Source organism: Pagrus pagrus (assembly GCF_965226575.1).
Source record: "Pagrus pagrus genome assembly, chromosome: 23".
Taxonomy (NCBI): domain Eukaryota; kingdom Metazoa; phylum Chordata; class Actinopteri; order Spariformes; family Sparidae; genus Pagrus; species Pagrus pagrus.
The window spans coordinates 16,261,430-16,275,480 of NC_140205.1; the positions used below are offsets into that span (position 1 = coordinate 16,261,430).

Here is a 14,051-nt window from a genome sequence, read left to right on the forward strand (position 1 = left end):
CGCTTGCGGGGTTGACCACTGTGCAGGTCAGGGTCTGTGGTGGCATTATGCGCAGGAGCTGCAGGCTCAGCTCAGGCCCCTGAGTGGTCACATTACCCCACGTCCAGGTGTACTGGCAGGTAGGGTAGCAGTCAGCAGAGCACTGGAAACCGTATGGGATTCCTACTGTCACTACATCGACCCCACTGATCCCCAATGAGGACGGCCCGTCTGCAGGAGGCGGAGCAGAAAAGGCTTAAAAGTCTTTTTCATTAACGCTTTACATGGGGATCTTTCTAATAAGTGTAGGTTCATAGGTAAGAAAGACTTTTAAAGTTCTCATAAGATGCTTATTAACATTAATAAGACTGTATAAGCGTAAGTAATAGCATCAGAAAACACATTAATTGATAGATTATAAGACATTTATAAGCACTTATTAGAAACTTGTTAAAAGTTAATAGACTGCTTAAGATCATTATTAAAAACATTCTTATAATTTGTTCAAATTCACATTACAAACACATTGAGTTTAACCAACTTATATATCATGCCATTGTTAAAACTACTCAGCTTTATTTATTGCTAAATAAAGTAGTAAGATGAATACATACTGTACATACATATTATGCATTTATTAACAGTTAATTATAACAGATCTAACAGATCTAAAGCCACAACAATGTCTTATCAAGGTTAATAAATCCTTTATTATGCACGTATTCAACAGTTTTTCTTAAAGATTACAAGACATGCAGCAGCATGGTAACATTTATTTTGACAGGTCTGGTAATTTCATGGCAAGTACGTGGTAATTACCATGTAGAATATTTAAAATGTCTTTGAAACTACCCCCAATCACAATTATTACTTCAATTCATTGGAAATTACCCCAACATGACTTAATAACAATGCTCCAGCATTAAAGTTTAGTAAAAAAACAATGTATAAGACTTGTTAACGATGCTATTGTTAACTCTTTTATAGTTATAAGTTACATTAATATGAAGACCTTAACATAAAGCGTTACCAACTGTTCTTATGAGTAATTATAAATGTCTTATAATAATTATTATTATTATAATCTAACAATATGTATTTATTTATTTATTATGCTATTATTAACACTTATATAGTCTTATTAAAGTTAATTCACTATTACTATTATAACATTACAACATTATAACATTTTGTAAGGCAACTGAAGCCTTTAAATAAAGACTCTGACATCATGCAATCAGAAAAGAGCAAAGAAAGTTTCCCTAGTTCCCATTTTTAAACATTTGAAAATAATTAGTATTAAAAGTGTCTTACATGAGGTTTCCTCCACAGGTCCACCCAGTTTAGTTTCACTGGCAGAAAAACCTTGGACGTGAGAAAATAGAAAATATTAACATCATGAATTTCCACTGCAAACCAAAACAAAACTAATCGAATAATTACATGAAAACATGTAATATTTTAATGTCTAAAGTAATGAGCGTGCTGCTAAAATGCTGATTGAGGCGAGCAGGAGATGAGCCGGCAGGACGTCCTCTTACCTGCCAGGCAGGTGAGCAGCAGTAGACAGGCAGTGTGATGAACCATGGTGCTGCAGACGGTCTGAGTAGCTCTGTAACTATCCACACTCTTATAATATATTGGGAAATGAAGGCCTTGCCCACTGTTATCACCCACTCACACAAAACAGAGACAATAAATGACCTAGTGTTCCTGGCACAAGAGTGCAACATGTTGGTTATCAGCTGGGTTTATTCTCTGCAGAGGGTGTGCGTTCAAGCAGCCGACGTGCTGCGTGGTTTTGTCTTCTGTGGCCTGTGTTTGTTTCTTTTGTACCTGGAACATTAATCCAGAGCAGATAATGTGGCTCCCTCTTTTCTCATATTTGCCTGTGGTTACAGATGTAGAGATTTTAAACTCCATTTATCACAGCATCTTGATAGAATACAACTCCAGCTGTCGACGAGATCTGATACGGGGGCTCTGTTGATGTATTTACCTCACCTGTATGTATATTGCTGCAGGAGATCAAAGCCACGCGTCTCGTGACCTTTGGGGAAAAATTCACGTGTTGTCAGATTAAAGGTGCAATATGTAAGAAGCGGCCATCTGTCGTGTTCATACTTCAAACCAACAGGGGGCAGCCTAGCTCAGTTAAATATAAATAAACTTGCAAAAATTTATATCTTATATGTTTTATATCTTATTTTATATGTCCGGACCGACAATAATGAATATTTTGATTATCACCACCTTTGAAATTGTTATGGGGAACATCCAGCAGAGATGAGATGTGGCCTCCTGGCAGAGTCCAATCTGTTAACTGCTAACTGATCCACTGTGTTAACTAGCTAGTTGCTAACTGTGTCTGTCTGCTGTTTCATCATGAGCAGATAGTGTACAGTTGATTTTAGAGCAAAAGCACCTGGCTGCTGTGGCCAAAAACACTTTATTTTCATTTGCTTTCTATTACAGAGAAATCACATACACACAGAAAAAAAGCACACATGTAAAGTTGTATTCCTGTGGTACATTCAGTGGTTCATCCTCTTGTCTTTTTGTTGACATGTAAACGTTGTCCATTTCTACCATTTTTCTTGACATTGTTCGACACTGAGCTCTTATCCTGAGTTAACTGTCCCATATCATATATTTCATTCACAATTATCAGCCATTTATCTTGTGTTGGTGGCTCTGCCTTGTACCATCTCCATTTTTTACCCCCACCAAGGAGGTTGTGTTTTTTTGGTTGGTTGGTTTGTCAACAGGATTACATAAAAACTACAGAACAGATTGCCACGAAACTTGGATAAAACTTGGTTCTCAGCCCACGATAGACCCCTTTAACTGTTGATGCAGAACAGACAGATCACTTTCTTTAACATTGCAGTTTGTTTGTTTGGCATTTACCCCAACTTCTCACTGAATAATGTATAGATGATGATGGAAAAAAAATCAGGTGTATTAAGGTGGCTGGTATCTATGAGTGAGTACAATTTGATGTGGATCCTAGATCTGGTGAGCTTAAATTATGGTTAAGCAGTCATGGGTGGTTTAAAATTTAGTCATTGCTTTAAGTTTTTAAGTTGAACAGAAGTTATTTCACTCAGGAGGTGACATGAGTTGATCCAGTGACACACCTGCCCTCTAAGTTATACATAATATTAATAGTTTTTATTAATTAATAAAAGTTGCTGCCAAACTGCTCACTGTTTCTTACAATTACAGTTACTGTCACAATGAATACACATTTTAAGGTCCCTCCATCTTCACTTCTGTCGTGTCTCCAACAAAAGTAGTGCCAGTGACGCAGGTGTAAGTAGAAACCTTACAATTACATCTGTGGTGTTGAAATGATTTATAGGGCATCTTTTTTTAAATCAAAGCAGAAATGAGTTCAAGCCACATTGAACTGCTTCTCAGAAAGTGTTTGTCGGTGGCCTGATATGAACCCTGGGTGTGACTTCTAGCTGTCACTGCTCTTTGCCAATATAAATATTAAAGCAAACATGCACCTGAAGTGTTGGGAATATTACTGCCATTTAAATTCCCGATGAGTAAGACGTTTAACCATGTAGTGTTGATGTCACACATTTTTAAAAGAATCACACCATTTCTTATTCAGTCATTATCTACTCACCCTCATGCTGATTGAAAGTCAGGAGAAATTTGTAGTCTGTAGCTGTTTTCCTCACCTGACTTTCCATGAGCATAGGGGTGAGCAGACCATGACTGAATTTTCACTTTTGGGTGAACTTATCCTTTAAATACAGATCCCAGAGGTGTACCATCACCATCCAACCTGCAGGTGGAGCCAAGGCTGAATTATGAGCTCAAGCTATTATCCTCATATGAGTTCTGGAGTAGTTTAAAGTCCCTGCAGACACCCACTTTTATGAGTTACACGTAATGTTATTAACTACATCTTTATGGCTTTTATTAGCTCATTAGGTTAAGTAATCTTTTTGCCCCACCCAACAACCTGAGCAGAATATCTACCTGAAAACACACAGATGTAGTCCTCAACCCGCTACACCGACAAATTGGATTTATCTAAGATTTTATTGAAACTGTGAGATGGTGTGTGAAGAAAAGTATCAGAGCCTTGTATTAAAAAGTCATCAGTGCATTTTATTCACACGTGTGGACATTTCAACATTTCAAATGTATTCATGTAGAATAATCCTACGAGTACATCATTCACAAGTCGACAATCCACCTGCACACTCCCTCCTGCTCAGGCTCATATTTAATTGCTGCCTCACGTCTTGCTAGAGAGTGCAAACAGGGTTCAGCCCAGAGTCAACATGTGAGACAAATGGAAGTGAATAATATGCAGCGTGAGAGCAGAAGTACATGAGTCATGACTAACTACCTTTCTTCATAATAAATTCATTCACAGGACGTATAAGGACCTGACAGAGACAAAGAGAGAAACTGCCCTCATGATGTTCAGAACCATAAATCTGTACCTGCTCTTTGTTAGAGCTAAATTCATTGTTCCAAATGATAAAACTACAATTAATAATATCAACATGAATAACAGTGATGTAATATGTTGAGCAAATAAAAAACAATTAAAGGAACGTATAGCTGGGATCGTAATGTTCCCAAACATACACACAGTAAGTAAATCTCAGAGTGCAGCAGATATGATGAAGGCCAGCAGCAGCAGCACAGCTGAAGTCTCCTCAGGACGAGTGGACCTGTTGCGATCCGACCCTGAACACAAGAAAAAAAAAACACAAAGACAGTTCAGATCAGTAGACAATCTTATTCTGATGTGAGATTATGTACATGAAGCCATTTCACGGCTCATCTACCTCTCAGTTGTACAGTTTTAAAGGCCGTCGCTGTCTTCCTCGAAACAGAGTTTTGTGCCTCACACTTGATAGTGATGGATTTAAGCGGATGCTCCACCATGAGCTCTATCACGTTGCCCCTCACGGTCTGACCGTCCACAGACGACACGTAGCGACAAGATGGCCGACATTCAGACGTACACTCAAACGTATACTTCTTGGCGATATCGATGACGTCGGGGCCTTTGATCTGAATGTCTGACGGACCCGCTGAAAGAAAGATAGTGAGGATAGATCAGTACTGAGAAAAATGCTATTGTAATAGATTACATTATATGGTGTGTTGTCTTTAAATATTAAGTGTGCAGTGGCTTTCAGGTGATCTAAGGCTCACTCAGGTAGCCATTTTGGAGGTAAAATGGCGTTGTGGAACAACAGCTAGTCTTGTTTCTCAATGTACAAATTATAATATCGGCACATAGAGATATTGTTTCTATTCCTTGGTGACTGAAAGTAATCATTTCTTATCTGGCTGATTTGGTGTGTAGGTCATGTGTTAGCATATGAGCTAACTTACAGCTAGCCATCTAATTAGTTCACTTGTCATAGAAATAGTTTGACATTTTGGGATAAAGGCTTATTTGCTATATAGCTGTGAGTTGGATGAAAAGTTTGATGACACTAAATAAATGTGAAGCTTTAGCTAGCAGCTGTTAGCATAGCTTAGCTTAGCATAAAGACTGTGTTTGACTCTGTCCAAAGAAAACAAAACCCAGCTCATCAATTGACAAGTTATATATCACTTGTCTAATATATGTAATGTAATTTAAAAACTACAATTTGTTGTTGCTGCACTTGTATATTTATACCGATTAAAGTTAAACATGCGAATTAGAAAGCTTTCGAGGTATCTTTGAACAGATGCAGGCTAGCTGTTTCTAAGCTAAGCTAACTTTCTCCTGGCTGTAGCTCCATATTGATGCAGAGGCAGGGAACTTAATTTTACTGGAAAAGTGCTATTTCCACTTTTAGGACCCTTCATCCAACATCTACATCCACAGACACTCTTGACTTACATGCCACAGCTATGTTTCGAGTAGCAGCGACAAACAGCCCAGACACACTATTGGTGGCTTTGCAGATGAGCGTTTTGTAGTGGTCCTCCTCCCGAGGACTGACAGAAATAACATTCCCTTGACCACCGATCCATGCGCCTTTATCTATCCTCCAGGTGTAGTTACAAGATGGCCGACAGTAGCCGTGGCAACTGTAGGTGTGGCTTACTGTTGGATTCATCAGATCAGGGCCTGAGATGGAAACGTTTGCAGGTCCAGCTGAGGGTAGAAAGACGAATATATCAGTCCTTAGAATGGAAAGACATTTAAAAAGCACATTAATCATGAATATGGGCCAGTTATTCTGAAGGCCATGTTACAGGATTTCTACACAAATGTAATTAAAAGATGTTTTAAATCAGCTCTCAGCTACCTAACACTTTCAGTTTCTTTGTTGCCGTGGCAGTCTGCAGTGTCTTATCATCTGTGACTGTGCATGCCACTGTAAAGGCTTCCCTCCAACTGTCAACGGTGAAGGCTAGCACATTGCCCTGACCCTGGGCGCTCTGTCCATCCAAAGACATAGAAAAGGTACATGAAGGACAGACGGTTGTACACTCGATGCTGCTGGGCACACCCACAGTCACGTAGTCCGGACCGACAATTGCACAGTTGAATTGTTGTTCTTCTGAAAATGACATTAATCATCAATATAATGTATCTGGATGTTTATGGCACCTGTAATATACTGTAGGTTTTATTGTTTTCTCTTACCTGTTTCAGAGCTCTCTTCATCTGAAGACAGTACTGGCTGAAGGCCTACACAGTCAATGAAAACATATTTTATTGCTAGCTAAAACAGTATGTGGTATTAAGCAGGAATGTTGTTCTTAAAATGCTAAAGAAGACAATACAAATTGACAAAAAGACTTCAAGCACCACTGTTAGCCTAGCATATTTTGGCTAATGTTAGCTAACATTAGCAAACATGCGGTTTGCCTGACATTAATGAGTCAGTTTTCTAATTTCCTAACTCTAATGTATTTGTGCCACCATTAAACTATGTTATAGCATTTATCACTATACTGTAATTGTCACTTGTGGTGAGTAGCTACTGTTTAGCTAATGCTACATTGCAATGCACATTAGCCTAGCAGCAAGACAACAATGTAAAAGTACTGCATTACATGTAAAATGCCAGATTCAGAATATTGCTTCAGTGAAAGTATATTGTAGTATTATCAGCAAAATATACTTTTAACACTAATTGCATTGATTCAGAAGGGAAATAGTGTTGTATACATGTGTTATTGGCTTATTTTTATAAATGCATCAATGAGTAAGCAGCATTTTACAGATGTAGCAGGTTGAGGTGGAGCAGATTGTAACTACTTTATATGGTGTTGTGTAGTTTCATATAAAACAATGTGTCATATTTTTAAAGCTTATATGTTCGTATGTAAAATCTTCATATGCAAAGTAAGTAAAAGAAAAAATAGCTTAGTAGCTTTCAATGCTAATAATGAAATGTAAAAGACTGGAAGCATAAGCTAGTACAGCTAATTTGTACTATAGTTCATGGTTTATCACATGTATAGGTTAATATATACACAATTTGAGGAGTTTTACTACATAAAACAAAGTGATAAAAGTTTTCCCAACAGCCATTGATTACTCAGTATTACAGCACCCACACACTGTGCCACTGGACCGTATAATCTACAACTATGTCGACTCTGTTACTTGTATTTTTGTCAAGAGAAAAATCCTTGTATCTGTTACCTGCCAGAAACAGCAGCAACAAAAGTCTGCTGCAATTTAAGCGTCCTCCGTTCAGTATGGATTTGTAGATATTATCCATTGTCCTGTGAGCCTCTGAAGTGTGCAGCCACCAGGAAATAGACAACTGGCACTGCACGGTCAGTCAGTCAACATCAGCAGGCAAACAGCTCTTATCGGAGTGACTTGCAAAGAAACATATCTGCCTTCTTAGTCACTCAAAGGGTGAAATCAATCACTTTTCGTCGATGACAGATCAAAGTCAGTAGACTGTGGCCTACATTGGTTATAAAAAGCTTTCCCCATAAGTGACTTTTTAATCTTCAGCAACTCATGACCAATTGAGATCTCCTTACTGGTGAATGTTTGCTCGGTTTTATAGATGGGACTCAAGTAAGAGTGGAGAAAACACAGAGCAGCAGTGCTCCCTTCTTTGGGCTTCTGGCTTAGGGAGTGTTTTATAGATTGTGTTTTAGACGGATTGTTGGGCGGTGTAATGCTTTGGAAACTGGCCATGCTAGGTATAAATGACAGGTCTGGTCACTGCAAAAGGGAATATGTCCCAAACAAGGTAGGATTTCATATTGGACAACAAATATAGAACATGTCATCACCATAACTCAGCTACAGAGTGAACAGTGTTTCACTTATGCATTCCCAGCATTTACCTTGGTAGTGTACAATAGGTGGCCTCGCCCTCATTTCCAGAAATACATCCATTATCAGAATAAATTATCAAAATGCAAACAGAAGAAAAAAAAGAACTGCCACACAATGGATATCCTGACTTTAACCAAGCTGTGGCAGCTAGCATGAATATAAACATGGAGAGAATAACGTGGCACACAAACAAATCAACAAATGAGCGAATTACATTTATTCAAAGAAAAAAAAACAACTCCTACACAAACACAACAATAAAAAGTCAACAAGGTGAGAATATTTTTTTGGAGGTGTTGGTGTGTATGTGTGTGAGCGTGTGCAATTTTGAGTGTAAGACAGTCTGCAGAGGTGTGTGTGCACAGTGTGTGTGCTCCTAAAGTGACGTCTCTCTGGAGTCCCTGGGCAGCCTGAAGGTCAGGATCTCTGTGAACGTGTGACCTGCACAAACACGAGACAGACAGTATTATACAGCTGCCACATCACATCTGTGTCCTACATTTAGATCCAAGATCAACCCCTTCATATGCTCTCTTGTGAAGCTGTTTTCTTCCTGATATTTCTGTTGCACCTTCTTTGTTTTATCATGTGTTAAAAGTAGCATCAAGTAAGCTCTTCAGTGACCTCTTCTGGCTAAAATCAGGTACTGAAACAACTGAAACACTTCACTTCCTGCTACATAATACTCTTTTCTCTTTCCTGATTTTTACTGCACTGCAAATTCACAAAACTAAATGTTCCTTCAAGAAGAAGAATGTTTTTTGGATTTTTTGGCAACTTCTGGGCAACAAGCTGTAAACAAAACACTGACATACTGTTAGCGATTAGCAAACAGAAGCAGTCATGGAGCAACATTAGCATCCGTTTGAAGACAGGTTTCAGGCTAACTGATGACTATAACTCCAATATTCACTCTCCTTTTAGTTCTGTTTTCATCTCACCAGCTCCTGAGGAAAACATGTAGCTCTTTAGCATTAAATGCTCCACTATGTTCACTAGCTAGCTGCTATCTGTGTCTGTCTGCTGTGGTGTTCAGGTATTGTTCGATGGGTCTACCAGAGCTTTATCACTGTTAACAGCAGCTGCGACGAGAAACAAGGTGGATGAGAGCTGTGAGAGTGAACCAAGACGGTTAGGGTGCAGGTCTCGAAACCAAAACAATGAGCTGAAAGAGGCTAAAACGAGTGACACCTTTCACATTACACATGGTGTCTTGACCTGTTGTTGATACAACAACATAGATGACAGCAGCTTTAAAGGGGCACTATGTAGTTTTGGAGAATAAATTAAAACTGAGAATTTTAATATTAATATATTATTTTAATGAGGTTATAATACAAACTCTATAAACAAGTTGTTCTCAGAGGAAAATAAGGTCCCCAGAACACTATTTGAAGCTAGAAAGGTGGCAGGGTCCGCCAAGTATAAATAAAACAGTATGAAACTGTGTTGTCCTTTAAGGTCAGTTTGTTTATTCAGTCATGAAAACAAAAGACAGTTTGTTGATTTAATTTGTTTAGGCATAAAATAATCAGTCAACGAAGATCGTTCTCTTCTGGTTAAAATTTCTCCCCCAAACCTACATAGTGCTCCTTTAAATCTAAACCAGCCCGTCCCCTCTCTCTTACGTTTCCACTGATCCAGCGGCAGGTCTGTGTTGTCCATGGTCTGATCATAGGGCAGTGCTTCAGTCTCCTCCTCTGTGTCTCTGAACTCACTGAAGAAGGGCAGCTCCAGCGCCTCCGACGCGCTCACCCTCTGCTCAGGGTCCAGCAGCAGCATCTTCTCCAGGACACACACTGCTGCGATGCAGACACACACATCAAGGTCAGCATGACGGAGTTTACCAACACCTGAACAAACTGGAGAACGGAGAGCTTTACGTACCATTTGAGCTGGCTTTGGAGAAAATGGAGTGCAAATCTTTTTTTGGTACTTTTGGTAGACTTCTGATGTAGTTTTTGGCCTGTGGAGAGAAGGACGACAGAGGTTGGTGCGCTGAGGGATTTTGAGGTAAGTCATGTGTGAATAGTTGAACAATGATTTTGCTCTGATACTTCTGACGTCTCGGATTTCACACCATCATGAGATACTGACACTCTTTACCGACACAAGGGTTACTTCCTTACACAATGTAACACAACACCGTGGTTCAGTGGTAGTGAAACGCTTGGATACCAATGCCAAAATACATTTAAATGACCTGCTATAAACAAATATGATAATGATGCATTAACAGAGGCACAGCAGGTGTTACTCCGTCCAAAATATATCAACAATCAAACACAGGACACAGTTTCCTGGTGAATCTGAGCCGAGCATTCAGTCAATAGATATATGAACTACTCCTGCTGCAGCGTACTCTCACTTCTCCACTCCTCGCTCACGATGATCTCATTGTTTCATCAAAATATGGCTTCTGCATCTGTGCAGTGCTGCCAGCTTCTGCTTTTTTCTGTTTTTCAAACATACTGCGCAAAAATTAATATATGACTCAAACCCCAGGATACAACTTACATCTTGGCTCTGCAGCTTCACGACAAAGTCGGCGGCTGGGGTTCCTGTAATCTTCATGATTTCTCTGAGCTGGTCCAGGTCTGCCAGTAGCTGTGGTTAAGTATCATCTTGCATTGATTTTTACCAAATATAAGCTTTTTGTGTGATCAACATGCACAGGGAACTAAATTAAACTCATTTGTCTGTACTAACTAAGGATTTCATTGGTTAGTTTGCCAGGATCTGAAGCATTTAACCAGGTATAACAGGTCTAAAAGCAGGTGGTTCATTCTTTTAATGCTGACACACAGCGAAAAGCAAGTTGATGAAGGTCAAGGATACGATCGTTTCCTTTGAACAGCGGCTTCCCCAGCAGCATCTCTGCCATAATACAACCTGCCGACCAGATGTCCACTGCAACAGAAAGCAAACATCAGCTCTCTCATTGAATCCGAGTTATAGAGTAAGTCTCTTAGCGTTTTTCTCTAATCAAAATGTGAAAACGTTTACCGGTTTGTGTGTAGTGCATCCAGTTGAGGATGACCTCGGGCGCTCTGTACCAGCGTGTCACAACATATCCAGTCATTTCTGCGTCCGCCTGCCTCGCCAGGCCAAAATCAAGGATCTGAAGCAGAAATGTAATGAAGTCAAAATCTGTGGATGTATGAGGGTGCTCACATTAAAGCAGCTTTATGTAAATTGAGGGTACCTTGAGCTCGCAGTCCGGGTTTATGGCTAAATTTCCAGGTTTAAGATCCTGCAGAATCCAGAAATGTGAGAGAAAGAAGATAAAGATATAGTAATTAAATTTTTTTAAATAATTTTTTCACGTTTTAAGGAAATAATCAGTTTTATTTTAATTCCTAATGATTTTCAGGTAGCAAAGTTTGTAAGTATATGTATATACAAGATTTTTGCTAGTATGTGGGCACTTTGGTCCCTGAACTTTGACTGGGAGGCTGCTTTTCGAAGGCCTTGCAACAATGGGCTACAACCAGCCATTTAGTATGAACATGACAGACTTTCAACATTTGTTTGTACAAGTTTTATTGCTGCTAATATCGTATCCATGCGACTGGCTGTTAACTGGGTCGGAAAAGTCAAAGAGAGATGTATAAACATGAACGTCTCAGTAACAAAATTTAAGCGACAGCGTATCGTTCTGAGTTTAAAAAGCTCCCTGTGTGGGAATCTGGATAAATGGGATTGAGTGTGAAAAAGAGCCACAGCCCCACCCCCAATGCTCATAGTCTGAAAGGTCAAAGTTCACGCACCCTGTGGATGATCCCTGCAGAGTGGATGTACTGAGGAGAGAGGAGATACGGACAACATCAGCAACTTCAGCTCAACTGAAGAAAACATGGTACCAAGGAAGACACAATTGACTCTTATTTACACAACTTCAACAGGTGTGGATACTCGTGTAGGTAGTGGGTAACATTCATCTCACCTTGAGTCCTTTGAGCATCTGATAGACGAGGAACTGCACTCTGTCCTCTGTTAACCTCTCCAGCTTCATCAGCTTGCCGAGGTCAGTGCCCATGAATGGCATCACCAGGTAGCTGTGGAGAAGAGAAGAAGAGTCGAGTCACTCCGGTGGAACGACGACAACCGATTTCAGAATCAGCATTCAGGAACGGATGGGAACTTACAAGTCACGCAGACGGTCCAATGAGATTTCAGCAGTGAAAACATCCAGGAGCCCAATGACCTGAAGGAGAAATAATGCAAAAATACAATCTTTATTAAAGGTGCACTTTGTAGTTTTATATATTTTTTATGTCTCAACAAACTAAATAAACAAACCGACCTTAAAGGACAACACAATTTCATACTGTTTAACTTTGTTTATATGTGGCGGACCCTGCCACCTTTCCAGCTTCAAACAGTGTTTTGGGGACTTTATCTTCCTCTGTGAACAGCTTGTTTATCTAGTTATAGAAAATAAGTATTTCTAAGTTTGTATTATTGCCTCATTCTTATTGAAAATATTAAAATTCTTCTCCAGAACTACAAAGCGCCCCTTTAAGACTGCCCCCTAAAACTTTAATCCCACAAATCCCTCTTTATTCTGTGGTCTGCGGGGAGCGTTCTTACATTCTCGTGCTTCATGTGTTTGAGCAGTCGCAGCTCTCTGTAAGCCCTTTTGGCAAAAAGTTTGGACTGGAAAGGCCGGTGAAGCTTCTTGATGGCCACCTGCGACCCTGACCGGCGATCCCACGCTGAACTGAAACAGACAGACAAATAAGTAACATTATGTGCCGCAAGCGTTGATCCAAAAGAACTTCCACAAGGCTGACATTCGAACATCTCTATGAGGAAATCCTCAGGTGTAATTACTAAACATCTGGGACGTCTAACTGGAGCGGCGCCTGATTAATGACGTTAATTACACCTCACTGTGTCACTGTGTCTGCAGCGAGGAGAGAGCCCTGTGTGTGACTGACGACAAAGTAGTGGTGCGTTCTCGCCACTTAATTCGAGCTCTCTTTGACTTCGTCTAACAATGAGACTGGGGGGGTTTTCTTTGTTGACCCTCATGCACACAACACAATGCAGTGAAAGGCCCCGCAGAGCCAGCTGTGGAGACGCTGCTGGCCAAAATACCTCAACACAAGAAATACTGCAGGAATACTTTAGTATATACTCAAGTAGAGTAAAAAATATATATATATGAGTAAAAAAACTGGGTTATTATTATCATCAATATAAAATATCTAGACTCTTTCATTATGTTTGGGATGTTACAATACAGAAAACATAACAAAGAGTATGTATTGGTTTCCCACATACAGCTGCAGTAAAGTGTGTTACACTACTTCCTCTTTGTGTATCATACAGACATGGTTCTGGAAGGGAATGCATCTGATCGCCTGTGTGAGTGTGTGATAGAGCAGGACAATCAGCTGATCAACATCCAGCCATCATCACTTCTTCCTCCTGAACTCACCACACAGTCCCGTACGCTCCCGTCCCGACCTGCTTCAGGTCCCGGTACCTCTCCGGAACCTCCCACACGGTTCTGTTTACCTCCTGCCGGTAGTATCCCGTCCTTGACCGCACAGCCATACCAGACTAGACTAGACGAGGCTGAGGTCAGGATGTGGGTCCGGTTCCGCTCCGACTTCTCATGTGAGAAGTGTTGAGCTGCAAAGAAAAGAAGCCCGTCCCGCAGAGGAAAGTTTGTTTCGGCGCAGATTCCTCCAGATGAAGCAGGAGACCAGTGGAGCTGTGTGTAGGGTCGCCTGCTACACCCCCAACACTCACACACACACACACA

General features: G+C 40.2%; 2 protein-coding genes across 2 annotated transcripts; both read right to left on the bottom strand.

Annotated features, from left to right (window-relative positions):
- Window positions 1-4,130: 4,130 nt before the first annotated feature.
- On the bottom strand, window positions 4,131-7,871 carry LOC311252261 (uncharacterized protein). The gene is made up of 6 exons (XM_084345267.1): window positions 7,619-7,871; window positions 6,611-6,655; window positions 6,270-6,524; window positions 5,858-6,115; window positions 4,803-5,051; window positions 4,131-4,701 (listed from the first exon to the last, which is right to left on the bottom strand). Exons 1-6 carry the CDS (start codon window positions 7,695-7,697, stop codon window positions 4,616-4,618), a joined length of 972 nt encoding a protein of 323 aa, XP_084201393.1. The 5' UTR covers window positions 7,698-7,871; the 3' UTR covers window positions 4,131-4,615.
- A 600-nt stretch (window positions 7,872-8,471) lies between these two features.
- On the bottom strand, window positions 8,472-14,016 carry mapk12b (mitogen-activated protein kinase 12b). The gene is made up of 12 exons (XM_084345414.1): window positions 13,722-14,016; window positions 12,869-12,998; window positions 12,424-12,482; window positions 12,222-12,333; window positions 12,046-12,075; window positions 11,481-11,528; window positions 11,282-11,396; window positions 11,114-11,185; window positions 10,793-10,872; window positions 10,163-10,241; window positions 9,904-10,077; window positions 8,472-8,716 (listed from the first exon to the last, which is right to left on the bottom strand). Exons 1-12 carry the CDS (start codon window positions 13,838-13,840, stop codon window positions 8,652-8,654), a joined length of 1,083 nt encoding a protein of 360 aa, XP_084201540.1. The 5' UTR covers window positions 13,841-14,016; the 3' UTR covers window positions 8,472-8,651.
- Between the last annotated feature and the right edge of the window lie 35 nt (window positions 14,017-14,051).